The following is a 15728-nucleotide window of genomic DNA, read 5'->3' on the forward strand; positions in this document are numbered from 1 at the left end:
GAAGAACGCCAAGCGTGCCCAGCGCAAGCAGAAGACACCTTCAAGGCGGAGTTCGAGAGAACTCGAAGACGCCTTCAGAAGTACTCGAAAGCCTACAATACTCGACTATGAAGAGCTCAAGGGCTTGTCAGACTCGGGGCCACGGGACTGCGCACATGGCGTATATATTCTAGGATAAGAGATGGAACATGGCCCACACCCTACACCAATTGTAACTACTCGTATAGGAGTAGGGCTAGTCAGAACAGAAGGAAACTACCCGAGTAGTACTCGGGTAGGACTCCTACGCTCGTATTTGGCTAGTATTTCCATGTACCCTGTCCCCCCAAACTATATAAGGGCAGGCAGGGATCCCCTCCTAAGAAGACACATCTGAGGCAATACAAACCACCACATAGGACATAGGGTATTACTCACGGTCCGAACCTGTCTAAAGTTTCGCGTTCCTTGCACCTTCGAGTTTCTGATCTCAGCGACACTCCACCTACAATCTACCACCTCGAGGTACCCCTCGATGTTCTTGAAGGTTAAACACCAACATAAAACCTTTTGATTTCATTGTTATAGATGTTGAAAAATGAGATTTAATATCATAGATCTTATAGAGGGAAACTGAACGTGTATATTGTTGTGGTACACATTTTATGTTTTCTTGCCAAAATATGTATAATAAGATCAAAACTTAATTTTTTTTAGTCTTTATCGTATGAAAGCTTGTTTTTAATATCTAAGTTTTACAAAGGTATCAATTCTTAAGCTTTGATGTGTACAAGGTAGTTTAGTTAGTTATTTCCTTACAATAAAATTTGCCATCCCCCGTGTTTGAGCCTCTGACTTAGGTTCTTATTTGTATTTATGATGAATTATATGGTGGGTGTTGGTGTTTTTACCGCCAGCCTATCTAGAGATACCTTAAGGTACGAGATTATTTTGTGAGGGATCGCCGGATCTGGAACTTGAAGGTAAAAGCGAGGACACAGGATACAGATTTAGACAGGTTCCAGCCTCAAGAGTAGTGTAATACCCTACATCCTATTTGAGGTATTGTATATTGCGCCCTGTGCTTGGGTGTTGAGTTGGCTGCTCTGCCGATCTAGGTATCCATACCCTCCTTTATGTATCCCGGGGGCGGGTTATTAGATGGTTACAAGATAGGAGTCCTAATAGTATTACAGGGTAGAGTCCTTGTAGGTTCACCGAGGAATCCTAGTAGGCGTCCAACTTTATTTTCCCTGCGGGTAGCTTCCTTGCGAATACCTGGGGATCTATCCCTAACAAGCCCCCGAGCTCTTCGTAGCCGAGTAGTGCAGACTTCCGAGTACTTCTGGAGTCATCTTCGAGTTCTTCTGAACTTCGCCAAGAATGTGTCCTCCCGGGTACTTTCCTGGCTGTTTCGAGGCTGCGAGGTGCTCTCGCCTGAGAAGATTTCAAGCCTTCAAAAATTATCTTTTGTATGGGTTGTGATGAAAATCGCACTCCACATGGAGTAGCCCCTGAGCCTTAAGTTGAATTGAAGAATCAGGCTGAGGGTCCAATTAGTCTTGAATCTTCTTTCCTTTATCTTCCAAATAGATTTGAAAAACAAGTCGTTGATGACACGTATCCTACAGCACTTGATTCTTGAATCCAAATCCCAAATTTAGAAAAAGGATCCAAAAGAACGTGGTATGCGTTGTAGAATTTTATAGAATCTGAATTGATGGTTAAAATACCGCTCAAAACAGATCTTATCCCAAAGGACCCTTAGGCCACCGCTGGTTTTTTAACCACGCAGTAACCTAGGGTTACCTTTTTCGCCTTCAGTCCTCACATGAGTCAAGATCCGAGTAGTTTTGCGGCATCCAGTCCCCGAGCTTAAAAGTTAGGCGAGCCGTAGAAACCACGTCGAGTAGTTATTGGTGTCTAGCCCCCGAGCCTGGGAACTAGCGAAGCCGTGATGGCGCCCCGAGCGGCCTGGAGAGTTGTCGCCTGAAAAAAAGACAATGCAAACATAATGTTTGGTATTAAATATACCAAAATTTATTCGATGCAAAAAGAAATTTGCTGTGTTGAGCTCTTGTTTAGGCCATGTAAATCTCCCAAGTATTCCGCCTATTACGTTTAAACACTGGTCCTATTTTAGCCGTTGCTCATAGCGTGTATGAGTTATCCGGTGCGCGTAGAGGTGTCAGGCATAACAGAAGAGCCGAGATTTCATAGATTAAGGCATATGCTACCTGAGAAGATTAGCGACCGTTTAAGAGAAAACAACATGCAGAAATAAGAAGTTAGCATTGTGACAAAGAATGCTCGTTGGCATAAGTAGTCGACGAGAGCGTGTGTTGCAGCGTGCATGTCCGTAGGGTACAGCCGTTGTGAGCCCGACACAACTCAATGTACCAAGCGCGTGGGCGGTGCCTTACGAACTCGATGTACCAAGCGTGTGGGCTGTTAGTCGGCAAACACTAGAAGTAGTCGATCATGATGTAACCCTCGAGAGTAATTCCCGTCGAGAGGCGTACCCAAAATAGTAGCCTATCTTGTGAAGAACAAGTTGGAAAAGGTATAAGCGACTTAGCTTGATTCATGGGCGATAGTCGACGAAGCCATGGCGGTCGTCGATGAAGCCGCGACGGTTATTGATGAAGTCCGACTAGTTATTGACAATGTGAGCCTCGTTCCCAACTAGTTTTCTAGTCGAAACGAGCAATCGAAGTAGTTGGCGGCGGTTCGCCGAGCGTCCTCGCGAAGTCGAAGCAGTTGTCGGTGGGTCGCCGAGAGTCCTCGCGATGTCGAAGTAGTTTGAAGATGAAGTCCTTCAAGCTCGCCCATGGTGGGCGCCAACTGTCGGTATTTTTACTACCAGCCTACCTAAGGGATGCCCTAAGGTAGGAGATTATTTGGTGAGGAATCGTCGGATCTGGAACTTGAAGGTAAAAGTGAGAACACAAGATACAGATTTAGATAGGTTCGGGCCGCCAAAGTAGCGTAATACCCTACGTCCTGTTTGAAATATTGTATATTGTGCCCTGCGTTTGGACGTTGAGTTGCCTGTTGGCTGCCCTGCCGATCTAGGTATACATGCCCTCCTTTATATATCCCGGGGGTGGGTTACTAGTCGGTTATAAGATAGGAGTTCTAGTAGGATTATAGGGTAGAGTCGTAGTAGGATCACACACAAATTCATAAATTCTAGTAAGAGTCCGACTTCTTTTTTCGTACGGTTAGCTTTCCTGCGGTTGGGCGTTCTGTGTCCGATTCACGTCGAGAACACGAAAATCCGAACCAAACGGCTTCGCGACGCGCAGCGATTTTGGTAACGCAGCCGCGTTTCCCAGTTCACGGAGAGAATCGCCCCATACCCCGATTTCACTGCGTTTCGGATGAAATTACCCACAATGCAATCGGTTATGTGCGTACCGGTTCGCGTTTTCTTTTCCCCGCCGGCCGCGGCGCCCCCGCCCTGTCCGCGGCCACCCCGCCCCCGCCTCGCCCCCGGCCGCCCCGCTCCCGTCCGCGGCCGCCCCGCCCCGCCCCTGCGCCGCCCCCGGCCGCCCCGCCCCCGTCCGCGGCCGCCCCGCCTTTGTCCGCGGCCGGCCCGCCCCGCCCCTGCGCCGTCCCCGTCTGCGGCCGCGCCGCCCCCGGCCGCCCCACCCCTACGTTGCCCCCGGCCGTCCGCGGCTGCGCCGCCCCCGGCCGCCCCGCCTCCGGCCGACCCTCAAAACAAGTTCCCCTCGCGGACCTAGTGCTCCCCCACCACCCCTCACCGCCGGCCGAGCCTCCCATCGCCGGAATTTGAAGCCCCTCCGGCGCGCAGCTGTGCTCAAGGACCACATTGCAAAGATCAAAATCTTTTCAGGGTTCTCGGTGCATAAAGTCAGGGACCTAGTTGTAATTAAAAACTGTATAGAGTTGTATAGAGCTGCAACCTGTAAATTCGTTTAAAATTCAAATCATAAAAATACAACGTAAAATTTATGGAGTCCCTCTACAAGCTTATTGGCTAGTTTTAAAATAAAAATTGTTCTAGAATAAATAATAGTTTTGCATATTGCTACTTAAGTACATATAAACATTAATACTCAACTCAGGGATATAATAGGGGCATAACAGACATTTGTATCTAGAATCCACACTTGACAGTTATTTCGCCAAACAGCTTTCAGCTTTCCCACAGCTGGCAGCTCACAGCTGATTTTCCACGGCTGGCATCTCAGGAATCCACAGCTCAACCAAAACACGCTTCCTACGAAATGGATCGGGAGAGAGAGAGAGAGCGCGCGCGCGCGCGCCGGGGGTGGGGAGGAGGTGGGGGGATCCACGGTCAAAATTGAAAGTACGTAACGGAAATCAAATCTGCCCCCAAAGCGACAACGACCGCCGGCGACCCTCCGCCGCTGCCGTCATGCTGCGCCTCCGAAATCGCCTCCTCCCTCTCGTCAGCGCCGCCTCCCAGCTCCCCTCCCCTATCCACCGCAGCGACTGCTTCCGCCTCCTCTCCAACTCCCCCGCCCCATTCTCCCTCGAGGACTACCTCGTCGCCTCCTGCGGCCTCGCCCCAGCCCAGGCCCGCAGCGCATCCAAGAAGGCGCTCGCCGAGGCGTCCAGACTGTCCGCGAAGGCGTTCAACGACCTCACCTCCGCCCGCCACCACACCCGCTTCGACCCCGACGCCGTCGTCGCCCTGCTATCCAGCATCGGCCTCTCCCGCGCCGACATCGCCGACGTCGTCGCCGCCGACCCGCTGTTCCTCCGCTCTAGGGTGGACAGGCTCGGGCCCCGCCTCCGCGACCTCCGCGACAGCGTGGGGCTCTCCGTTCCCCAGATCGCCCGCTTCCTCGCGGTCGGCTCCCGGTTGATGCGCGGCTGCAGCGACCTCGGTCCCAAGATCCAGTTCTACGTCAACTTCTTTGGCTCATTCGAGAAGCTACTATCGTTCATGAAGGGGAACAACTCCCTTCTAACCGCGGACCTTGATAAGGTGATCAAGCCTAACATCGCCTTGCTTCGCCAGCGCGGCCTAAGTGTTCGAGATATTGCCCAGCTGTGTTCAAGGAACGCGCGGCTGCTTACGTTCAACCCGGAGCGTGTGCAGGAGGTCTTGCAGCGCGCGGAAGAGCTTGGGGTGCCCCGCAGCTCGGGGAAGTTCAGGCAGGCCGTGGCGGCTCTCGCCTGTACCACCAAACAGAGGGATACTGCCATGCTTGAGTTTTTGAAGACAACTCTCGGCTGCTCCAAGAGCGAAGCTGCCATTGCAGTGTCCAAGGTACCAGTCATTTTATCATTGTCTGAGCAGAATCTTCTCCGTAAGTTTCAATTCATGATCAATGACGTTGGACTGGAGCCACAGTACATTCTGGAAAGGTCTATCCTGTTCACACACAGCCTGGAGAAGCGGCTAGTGCCCCGGCATTGTGTCATGAAGATCCTGCTCGCAAAGGGATTGCTGGAGACCAATTTGAGCTTTTACTCAATAGCTAGAATGGGAGAGAAGAGTTTCAGATTGAGGTTCATCGACTATCATAAGGACTCTGTTACTGGGCTTGCGGATGCATATGCCGCTGCCTGTCGGGGCCGTGTGCCCTCCGGCGACCAGCTTTAACATCTTTAAGATCCCAGATATTGTTCAGACAGTTGGTATAATTGCAACTCATGCTCATTTGCATTTACTTTCTCAACTTTCGGTTTCTGCAATAGAACTACTACTGATCTTTGGCTGCACATAGCCTAAGTCGTGCTTATCTATGGTGAACTGGTCTGAGCTATTCTAGATCCTTACCCTTTTTTTTAGTGTACTAGTCACTTATCCTACCTAGCGCATGGCTAAAGATTGGCCTGAAGTTAGCTGTTCTTCTTCAGATTGGTCATTGTTACAGTACTTAAGATACTAGGAATTTGACACCTGACAGTACTAGCCTCCCTTTTCTCTGACCATGTCTGTTCAGTATGTTTTTTTTAAAAAAAAAATCTCAGATTATGTTTGCCTAGCTCAAACTAGTCACTGATAATTTTACGAGGCTTTCCTATTTCCTATTGAACTTAATCCATTGCTTTCACTTCTACTGTCGTTTACATTGTACGTATATTACTTTATTGAGGCTTGATTGGGCAGTGGCCAGAAATACTGCAGATAGAGAGCTCTCTATGGAACACTTGTGTGTCAAAACTTGTGTTCTAAAGACCAATAAAATACTCATGCTTTCTATCAACTAATGTTGTAGCCAAGGATATGAGCCCACTGGTAAGGGAGAGGACTTTATATTGGTGAACTGTAAACCTATTGATATTGCCTAACAGACACCACTTGGCTCCTAGGTACATGCTTGAATTATCACGTTTGGTACAGTTATGAAGTGCAACGAAACAGTAGGTACAAGAAGTTAACGGCTTGCCTTTGTATGCAACCAGGCTGTTTACAGATTTACCCAATGCACTGCTACTATCTTTCCACTTTGCATCTTTGAAAGCTTCTTGTATGCTAGAAGGCTCGGCCGGCATAGAGCTAATCGAACAAAAATGCGAGTACTCCTGTGCTCCTGAATATACTCAGAGAGGGCTTCTGAACTTGCATGGCAGATGCACACTAACTTCTTCTGAATTAATGGGTGTTTTTTTTTCCATGGTCAACCTGTCATGAAAGGTTTCTGCATGTCAGGAATTACACGAGCGAAGAAATCTTTTGGGAGTGACTATGGAACACTCGAGTGATTTCTATGTCTGCTTCACTCAATTATTTGATCCAATGCGATCATGCCACGTACCAGTGTTGGGCAACGAAAAATCGAGTGAAAACCAGAATAGGTTCAGTCGATTTTAATCAGAGGAAAGAGTAGAAATAAATCGAGTGAAAAACACACCCTATGCGAAGTATAGATACGTGTATAAATACGTATGGCCGTGGCGTGAAGAACAGGAACAGCACGAGTCTCGACAACGGTGGGCCGGCTTCATCAACAAAGCTGCCTTTCGAGAATTTTTTTAAAAAAGAGGTTAAAAAAATAATTAAATTCGAAAAAGGGGTGCCGATTTGAAAAATTTCTAAAAATGGGTACCTTCCGCCCGACCAACGGGCGGGAGGCGTGGGGCCGGAAACCTCCCGCCCATCCAACGGGCGGAATGTGCTAAATATTTTTTCAGGTCCCTCCTGAGGGCCTCTTCGCGAATATTTATTCACGAAGAGGCCACTCCCGCGGCTGGAAGGCATCCCGCCCGTCCAACGGGCGGGAGGTGCCCAGTGCGTGTCAGCCTGCCGTGGAGACCGGACAGAGGGGCGCGCGCGAGACCACGGAGGCCACCACCGCACCATGGATAGATGGAACAAGCAAGAAAGCGTGCATGGCTAGCTAGCTGTCATGCCCAGCGGCTAGCTATCTGAACGAACAGTGCATGGCTAGCTAGCTGTCATGCCCAGCGCCTAGCTAGCTGAAGGAACAATGCATGGCTAGCTAGCGTGCACTGTTCCACCTGTCCGCCGTGCACTGCAATGCAAGGCAACGCACAGTCATATCTCGCGAGCACTGCAATACAACGCAACGCACATGCATATCGAGTAACTTCTCCTCCTCCGGGGTAGTGGCCAGCATGCACGGGCATGAGCATGGGGCTACCTGCCTACCTCGCGTGTACTGCAGCAAGCAGAGTGGCTGGCTGGCTGCCCGCCTCCTCGTCGGCTCACCGCAGGCGCAGTGCGCAGCTCGCGAGATATGACTGTGCGTTGCGTTGCATTGCAGTGCACGGCGGACAGGTCGACGCCGCAGGCGTACGCGCGCCCACACACACATATATATATATATACTGCTGTGTGCGCAGAAGAAAATGACTCTGTGTGCCTCGCCACGTAAGGCTTTGGTTGGTTGGTTGGTATGTGCATGCACGCTAGCTAGCCATGCATTGTTCGTTCAGCTAGCTAGGCGCTGGGCATGATAGCTAGCTAGCCATGCACTGTTCGTTCAGATAGCTGGCCGCTGGGCATGACAGCTAGCTAGCCATGCACGCTTTCTTGCTTGTTCCATCTATCCATGGTGCGGTGGTGGCCTCCCGTGGTCTCGCGCGGGCCCTCTGTCCGGTCTCCACGGCAGGTTGACACGCACTAGGCACCTCCCGCCCGTTGGACGGGCGGGATGACTTCCGGCCGCGGGAGGCGCCTCTTCGCGAATACTTATTCGCGAAGAGGTCCCTCAGGAGGGATCTGAAAAAATATTTGGCACATCCCGCCCGTTGGATGGGCGGGAGGTTTCCGGCCCCACGCCTCCCACCCGTTGGTCGGGCGGGAGATACCCATTTTTAGAAATTTTCCAAATCGGCACCCCTTTTTCAAATTTAATTATTTTTTTAACCTCTTTTTGAAAAAAGGTCTTCTACTAGACGACACCACAAAACAGAAACTAATGGGCCGTCCTGTATTTAAGGTATAAAAAACATAAACAACTACGTACTGCCTGACTAAGAACAACGGGCCGGCCACAAAATAAATATAAATACAGCCCAAGGGGCGGCCTGTATTTAAGGTACAAAACAGGCAAAAATAAATACAGCCTAAATGGTCCATGGGAGGAGAAACAATCGATTGACAATGACAATTAGAAACACTCGAGTAATTGTTAGTAATTTTATATTTTAACCAACTGGAGGGAATACTATTATATACAATTATACGTGTAGGTGTGTGCTCGTCCCAGGTGCATACTTAAGTGGAACAGCTCTGTTGGACACAACTAAGTGTATTTGTTGTGTTCATTCATACCAAATGACACTGTCGGTTAGGCCTGGCCCAACTAAATGAGCGCACTAAAATCAACTGAGCCCAATCCGAGTCACCAACTGAGCTGGCCTAGTGCAGTGGAACTTACAGACATAAAAGAGGGTTTTATTTTTTTTCTTTTAACAAAAAGAAAATCTGAGTTCAACATTGGGTTTCTACACCCGTAAAAACTTTTCCTTTTACGAAACACAGTACATACACAGACGCTCACAAATACGTATGTACACTCACAATGGTTCTAAATCTTGATTCAGTTGAGTTAGTAAACGATGCAAGAGTTTTATAAAAGTTTTATTGTTGCTAGCGCTAGAGACCTAGCTTTCCTATAACGCCATGTTAAGTTTAGCCGTTGTGTTACCTTCTCCGCGAACCATGCCATTATAACATTTATTTCAAATCACTAAAAATAACTTGGGGAATGATAATTGGATTATTGGAAAAACGTCATTGGATGAGCATGAGACATGTTCGTTGGTTTTTTAGAGTTGAGTGGATTGCAGGACTCGTCTCGGAGAAATCAAAACTAATCTTTTTTTTCTTGCCCAAAGAAAAAAACCAATCTTTTTTGTTGTCAGAGGTCCCGGTTATTAGATGCAGAATTGCAGATAAGAGCAGTATGAGTTCATATCTCTATTGGTTTGGTTGACAAATTTCAACCGCTTGGCGGCAAGAGTCACCGGGATACGCATATAAAAGCGGGTAAAGTTGAACGCTGGGGCCCGTGACGACTCCGCTCCCGATTCGCTGGTTCCGAACGCCTCCACGGCTCCTGCTTCCCCTGCCGCCTCGCCGCCGCCGGGCGCCCCAAACCATGGATTCCCCGCGGGGGCCCGCGAGCTTCGCGACGCAGGCGAACGCCCTCCTCCGCAAGAACCTCTGCACCCAGGTCCCGGCACTGCTTCTCTTTCCCCCTTCCACCTTTTCCTGTTCCCCCCTCTTCAGTGAATCTGTAGATGTCTTTGCTCGTCGACTCGTCGTGCCTACCAGATGTTCGTGGATTTGCCTGGCCGGCGGTTCTTGAGGAGTGTAATCTAGAAAGATGATGCTTGACTCTGGTGGATTTTGGCCTTTGGAGGATCTCTTGCAGTAATTTGTGGGATTTAGCTCTAGCGATACTAATCTCTGTGCCTGCTGTTTTTGGTGAGCCACCAAGGCGGGTAGGTAGCTTTGGCGTGTGGGGCTTTCTTGCTCTTGTGTGCAAGAGTGCAGCAGCATGGTCACTGCCCAGTGAGTAATAAGAAAAACGGAGCTACTAGCGCCCGGACATTCGATGGTAGATTTTTCATCGGACGCTCTGTTGCAACATTAAAAGTTAACTAATGCAACATCAAAAATCATTGCTTGCAACATTAAAAATAATATGTATAAAATGGACTATCCATCCAATTCGGGATGGAAAATTTCCGCCGCAACATGGCACCATGTTTCATGCAACGTAGATAGCAGCAACATGCACAAACTCTGTTCGCAATATCGATGTTTTCCTTTTGCAAAATCCAAAATATGCTCATTTTACATCAGATCTCAAAAGATTATAAAAAAATAAACTCCTACAGTAACAAATAGAGATTCCTATTTTTTTTCTTTAGTAGAGGGAACGATGTGGATAGGATGAGTGAGGGAAGTATAATATACGGTTGGTGGCAGCAAAATGAGCAGATACGTATGATAAGAGGTGGGCCTGGGTGCGATGTCCGAGCGTCCGGACGACCGTGGCCAAGCATTACTGTAAGAAAAATTATACAAGATCTTTTTTCTTTAGGGGTTGAATTTTTTATTTCAGTTAGTTTTATGAAGTGCAAAAACATGCTCCAATCTAGACACAAATTTGAACAAGTGCAAATTTTGCATGTCTACATGAAGCAGTGTCAAAGCTAGGTCTTTTTTTTTCTTTTCTTCCCTGTGACGGCTCCACGAGCAGCGCCTCAATTTATTGTCTTGCAATTGTGTATTGCAGAAACGAAACCTCAAGACAAACATTGGCATCACCTTGTTCCCGATCCTCATCTGCATCCTGCTCGTCGTGCTCCAGAACGTCATCAACAGCGAGCTCGACAAGCCCAAGTACAAATGCGGCTGCATCTGCCTCGAGACCAGTGTGGATGGAAGATGTGCAAGGAAAGAGTGTGGCATCAAGTACTCGACGCTGGACCAGGTTGGTAGCTGCCCAATTCCGAGCCCGCCACGCTGGCCGGCCTTGATTCAGGTCCCCCGTGCCGATTTCCGAGCTGTAAGGACATCCTCCCAGCCGTTTGATGATTTGCCTGATCCGTTGTGCCGTGACTCCTGGTCTTGCCCTGCATCTATCCTTGTCACTGGAAAGGACAAAGTGGTTGCTGAAGGTATGTCCTTGCCATAGTACAGCTAAAACACACTTCGAAATGTTTATGATTTTGGTGAATGTGTATGTAATTCTCGAGTGTTCTCCAATTGTCAGCAATTTCAAGAGGACTGTTTCCTGCCCTTTCTCCATCTTTGAATGCAACGGATTTCCTTGACATCCTCTCCAAGTTTGTTGCTGTGAGTTTCCCCAGTGCCCAAACTGAGTGTCTCGCTTATAACTTTCGCTGCTTCATGTTTTGATTTATGTAGTTGCCATTGGCTTTGATTTGTCATAGGGCTCAGACACACAGCCATGGTACATACAATTGCTAGAGCCTGCATTTTTCTCTGGCCATACTTTGTACCTGATCCAGCCTGAGTGCCTACCCTTCATGTCACAGACCATTTCATACAATACTGGGGGCATACCTTTTCAGCTCAGTAAGTATAACTGTCTTCCTTAAAATGTTTTTTAGAAAACATTTTTTTAAAATGTTGAATTTTTTCTTTTGGTTTCCATATTTCTTTAAAATGCGTGAATTGTGAGCTTAATTGATCTTGAACTGTCACTACTATAGTGTTTGATGGATCTTACTTTTGCTTACTCAATATTGGGTTCTAGATGTGATCAATTCAAAAAGTGACACTCATTTATATATGATTGTATTGTGCTATATGGACAATTTCTGAAGTCTGCTTGACAGAAACTGCTGTCTCTCTGTAAGCAATGAAGATTGCGTGGAAATATTGAATTGATTGATGAGAACATAGGTTACATGTTTATATATAGGCAAGGAAATCCTGGATGAGGTTTATGGAAATATAAGCGACCAGAGAGGTCCTTGCCTATTTCTAACCAACCATAGCCTAAAGGCTGGCAGTGCCCATAGGCGCACATGCCTGGGCCTAAACAAGGCACAATTATACTTCTAACACTCTTGCCTTCACAGTTTCTTAGACATGTTTATGCTGCAGATCTGATGCCCTTTTGAAATGAACCAGATATACAGTGTGTTGAAGGTGTCCCGTTATGGCGTGAAAGTGCATCGATTATCAACCATGAATTTTTAAAGGGTTATAGACAAAGAGGAGGAGAATTAAATGAATTTATTGCAGGTTATAATCTTCACCTTACATTTTTTTTCTCTATGAAGTTTCAAGGACTTCACATATCATTGATAATTCGTAAAACATTTTGTGACACCCCATCAACCAGTGGGTCCTTGGGTATCATCAATGTAATCACCTATTGGCTATCTATCAGTTATTGTTCCCAAATGTCACGAAAAGAACTTATTTCTACACATATGTTTCTCCTCTGCATTGGCATAATTTATGATGCCATTCATTTCTGCAGGATATGACTTCTTGGGCACAACTCAATATGGACTTGGTGTAAATGTTTGGTACAACTCTACTTATAATGATAACACTGCATATTCATTTATCGCAACATTACGGGTTCCACGCTTGGTGAATGCAGTATGTGCTTTGTTTTCCATAATCTTATCTCTGACTAATTCAGTATTTTTTGAAACATGACTCCTGTTCTGAAATTTATGACTCGTTTCCTACAGGTATCTAATGCTTATCTCAAATTTATCAAAGGAACTTCGGTAGAAATGCTACTTGAATATGTAAAAGATATGCCCAAAGTTGGGACAAGTTTCCAGTTGGATTTGTCTTCTCTTCTTAGTGCGTTATTCTTCACATGGATCATCGAACTTCTTTTCCCAGTGAGTATGATGAGATATATTGATGTAACATTCTGTAAGTATGGTCACAAATTCGTTGAACATGTTAATAGTCAGTATCAGTAGAGCTTGCAAATTGATTCATTTTTCTCTTAGGTTATCTTGACATATCTGGTGTATGAGAAACAGCAGAAGCTAAAAATTATGATGAAAATGCATGGTCTGAAGGATGGGCCTTACTGGCTGATATCTTATTCTTATTTCCTTGCTCTATCGGTTGTCTATATGTTGTTCTTTGTGATTTTCGGCTCCTTGATAGGTAAATTATATTTCGATTCACTCATGAATATACTGTTGTGGCAAATGAATCTGCAACGTTAAATTTTAATTCATCTTCTTCTGTTCAGGTCTCAATTTTTTCAGAATCAATGAGTACAGTGTCCAAGCTGTTTTTTTCTTCACCTGTATAAATTTACAGATTGCCCTTGCATTTTTTGTGGCATCTTTCTTTTCATCTGTCAAGATGGCCACAGGTTAGTAAATCAAACGTGTTACCTCCAAGTCAAAACTTTGCCTTTTGAAATTGACAACTGACATTTCATTCACTTCCTGCTGCAGTGGTTGGCTACATGTATGTATTTGGCTCTGGCTTACTTGGTGCATTTCTTTTCCGCTTCTTTTTTGAGGACAAAACCTTTCCCTGTAAGTTTCTATCTTAATTGTGATTTATGTCTCAATTATATAATATTAGTTACTGCTTACAAGCTTTGCCTTCTCTATTCAGATGGTTGGGTATTAGTCATGGAGATCGTCCCTGGATTTTCCCTCTATAGGGGCCTATATGAACTTGGTCAATATGCATTCTCGGGGAGCAGTATGGGAGGCACTGGTATGATCTGGAGAAGTATGAAAGATCCCCTCAATGGAATGCGTGATGTCTTGATCATAATGAGTGTAGAATGGGCACTACTGCTCATATTGGCATTCTATTTAGATCAAGCCTCTTTGTTAGGTGATGGTGTCAGAAAAAACCCTTTTTCCTGCTTCAGATGTTTACAGAAGAAACATGAACCACCATTGCATGAACCTAGCTTTTCCCAACAGGATTCCAGAGTCGTTCTCAATATGGAGAAATCCGATGTTGCTCTAGAAGTAGGTTACTTCTTATACTTTGCTATCTCCTATACTTCTCTACAGTACATTTGATTGACACTTAATTCATTGACAAATTCTATTCAGAGGAAAGTAGTCGAGCAACTTCTGATAGATCCCAATGCAAACGAAGCTATTATCTGCGAGAAGCTCAGGAAGGTTTATCCTGGAAGGGATGGAAACCCTGACAAGCTGGCTGTTCGAGGATTATCTCTTGTCCTTCAAAAGGGCAAGTGCTTTGGAATGCTTGGCCCCAATGGAGCTGGGAAAACATCTTTCATTAACATGGTATGATACTAAATTGAAAAATGGATGCTCTTTCATTCTTTTGTAAAAGTTGCATATAGCGTTATATATCTTATAATGCAACCTGATAGATTTGTTTTTTTTTATTTTTAGATGATTGGACTTATTAGACCTACATCTGGTACTGCTTATGTCCACGGAATGGACATAAATACGGACATGGGTAACATATATACAAGTATGGGCGTGTGTCCACAGCATAAGTATGTACATACACAAGTGTTTATCTCACCAAAAGTTTTCCTTCATGTATCAAATTATTTAATCATGTTAATTGCTGTTGGATTGAATGCAGCTTGCTTTGGGAAACATTAACAGGACGAGAACATCTTTTCTTTTATGGCAGATTGAAGAATCTTAAAGGTGCTGTGTTAGTGAAGGTACCTCCAATCTGGTTATATACCACCTTTTGAACATAATATTCACATTTTAGTGTTGAACAATTCTAATTGCTTTGTCATTTATTTTTCAGTTCTTTTTTTGGAAATTATCAAGCTATCTCACAGCATGTATAATGATATTTTGTGTAAATTTCCCATTGGCAGGCTGTTGACCACTCTCTGAAGAGTGTAAATCTATCTCATGGTAATGTTGGCGATAAGCAAGTGAAGAAATACAGTGGAGGCATGAAGAGAAGGCTCAGTGTGGCAATCTCATTGATTGGGGACCCTAAAGTATTTTTTTTCTTGTTTCTATATTTTTCTGTTTCATGATATGCCATCCGACCACAAATGGGTTATGCAACTTAGCAAATATTCTTCAGGTTGTCTTCATGGATGAGCCGAGCACAGGACTGGATCCAGCATCAAGAAATAACCTGTGGAATGTTGTGAAGGAGGCCAAGAGAAATCGGGCAATTATTCTAACTAGTAATGATCTTTTCCTGTCCACTTGTGCATCTAAACCCTCAACTTCTACTCCATTGCTTCATTGCATCTGCAAGTCACAAGATTGATTAGTGCTTAGTGAATAAGCTAGTAATAAATGTGATTGTTCCAGCACACTCAATGGAAGAGGCAGAGGTATTGTGTGACCGGCTTGGCATCTTTGTTGATGGCGATTTCCAATGCCTTGGAAACCCTAAAGAGGTACGATTCCTTCTTGGTTTCTATCATCGCACGAAATAACATTCCTTAAAGTCTTTGTTTCTGCAACACGATGCAGCTAAAGGCTAGGTACGGAGGCACATACATATTCACAATGACAACCTCGCCAGACCAAGAACAGGAGGTTGAACTGCTAGTGCATCAACTTTCACCTAGTGCAAACAAGATCTACCATCTATCTGGAACTCAGAAGTTTGAGCTCCCGAAGCAGGAGGTGAAAATAGCCCATGTTTTTGCTGCAGTCGAGAATGCGAAGAGCCGGCTCACAATACATGCTTGGGGCCTAGTTGATACTACCTTGGAGGATGTCTTCATCAAGGTCGCCAGAGGAGCGCAAGCATTCGACGAGTTTGCGTAGATAATACCTTGAAGACCACCTTCATGGCTGGCATAGGACCCCAGGTATTG

General features: G+C 45.8%; 2 protein-coding genes across 3 annotated transcripts; both read left to right on the forward strand.

Annotated features, from left to right (window-relative positions):
• Positions 1-4330: 4330 nt before the first annotated feature.
• On the forward strand, positions 4331-5648 carry LOC112882542 (transcription termination factor MTEF1, chloroplastic-like). 2 transcript variants are annotated; one of them, XM_025947622.1, is made up of 2 exons: positions 4331-5245; positions 5330-5648. In XM_025947622.1, the coding sequence occupies exons 1-2, from the start codon at positions 4385-4387 to the stop codon at positions 5579-5581; spliced, it is 1113 nt and encodes a 370-aa protein (XP_025803407.1). In that variant the 5' UTR covers positions 4331-4384; the 3' UTR covers positions 5582-5648. The 2 variants fall into 2 exon arrangements, with proteins under 2 accessions (XP_025803407.1, XP_025803408.1); XM_025947623.1 differs by having other exon boundaries at positions 4331-4960; positions 5075-5648.
• A 3831-nt stretch (positions 5649-9479) lies between these two features.
• Positions 9480-15678, forward strand: LOC112883438 (ABC transporter A family member 7-like). The gene is made up of 18 exons (XM_025948735.1): positions 9480-9626; positions 10698-11082; positions 11178-11260; positions 11359-11503; positions 12065-12178; positions 12420-12544; positions 12640-12798; positions 12913-13075; positions 13164-13289; positions 13375-13458; positions 13541-13908; positions 13996-14196; positions 14308-14417; positions 14510-14594; positions 14760-14888; positions 14978-15083; positions 15214-15302; positions 15379-15678. Exons 1-18 carry the CDS (start codon positions 9552-9554, stop codon positions 15676-15678), a joined length of 2847 nt encoding a protein of 948 aa, XP_025804520.1. The 5' UTR covers positions 9480-9551.
• Positions 15679-15728: the final 50 nt, after the last annotated feature.

This window comes from Panicum hallii, chromosome 2 (genome assembly GCF_002211085.1).
Source record: "Panicum hallii strain FIL2 chromosome 2, PHallii_v3.1, whole genome shotgun sequence".
Classification (NCBI taxonomy): domain Eukaryota; kingdom Viridiplantae; phylum Streptophyta; class Magnoliopsida; order Poales; family Poaceae; genus Panicum; species Panicum hallii.

What these genes read in the sequence shown, in the direction of transcription:
- LOC112882542 (XM_025947622.1), top strand. Translation starts at nt 4,385, where the DNA reads ATGCTGCGCCTCCGAAATCGCCTCCTCCCTCTCGTCAGCGCCGCCTCC. An exon ending in CTGCCATTGCAGTGTCCAAG is followed by an intron (nt 5,246 to 5,329) that starts GTACCAGTCATT and finishes CTGGAGCCACAG; the next exon opens with TACATTCTGGAAAGGTCTAT.
- LOC112883438 (XM_025948735.1), top strand. Translation starts at nt 9,552, where the DNA reads ATGGATTCCCCGCGGGGGCCCGCGAGCTTCGCGACGCAGGCGAACGCC. An exon ending in GCAAGAACCTCTGCACCCAG is followed by an intron (nt 9,627 to 10,697) that starts GTCCCGGCACTG and finishes TGTGTATTGCAG; the next exon opens with AAACGAAACCTCAAGACAAA. An exon ending in CATTGATTGGGGACCCTAAA is followed by an intron (nt 14,889 to 14,977) that starts GTATTTTTTTTC and finishes AATATTCTTCAG; the next exon opens with GTTGTCTTCATGGATGAGCC.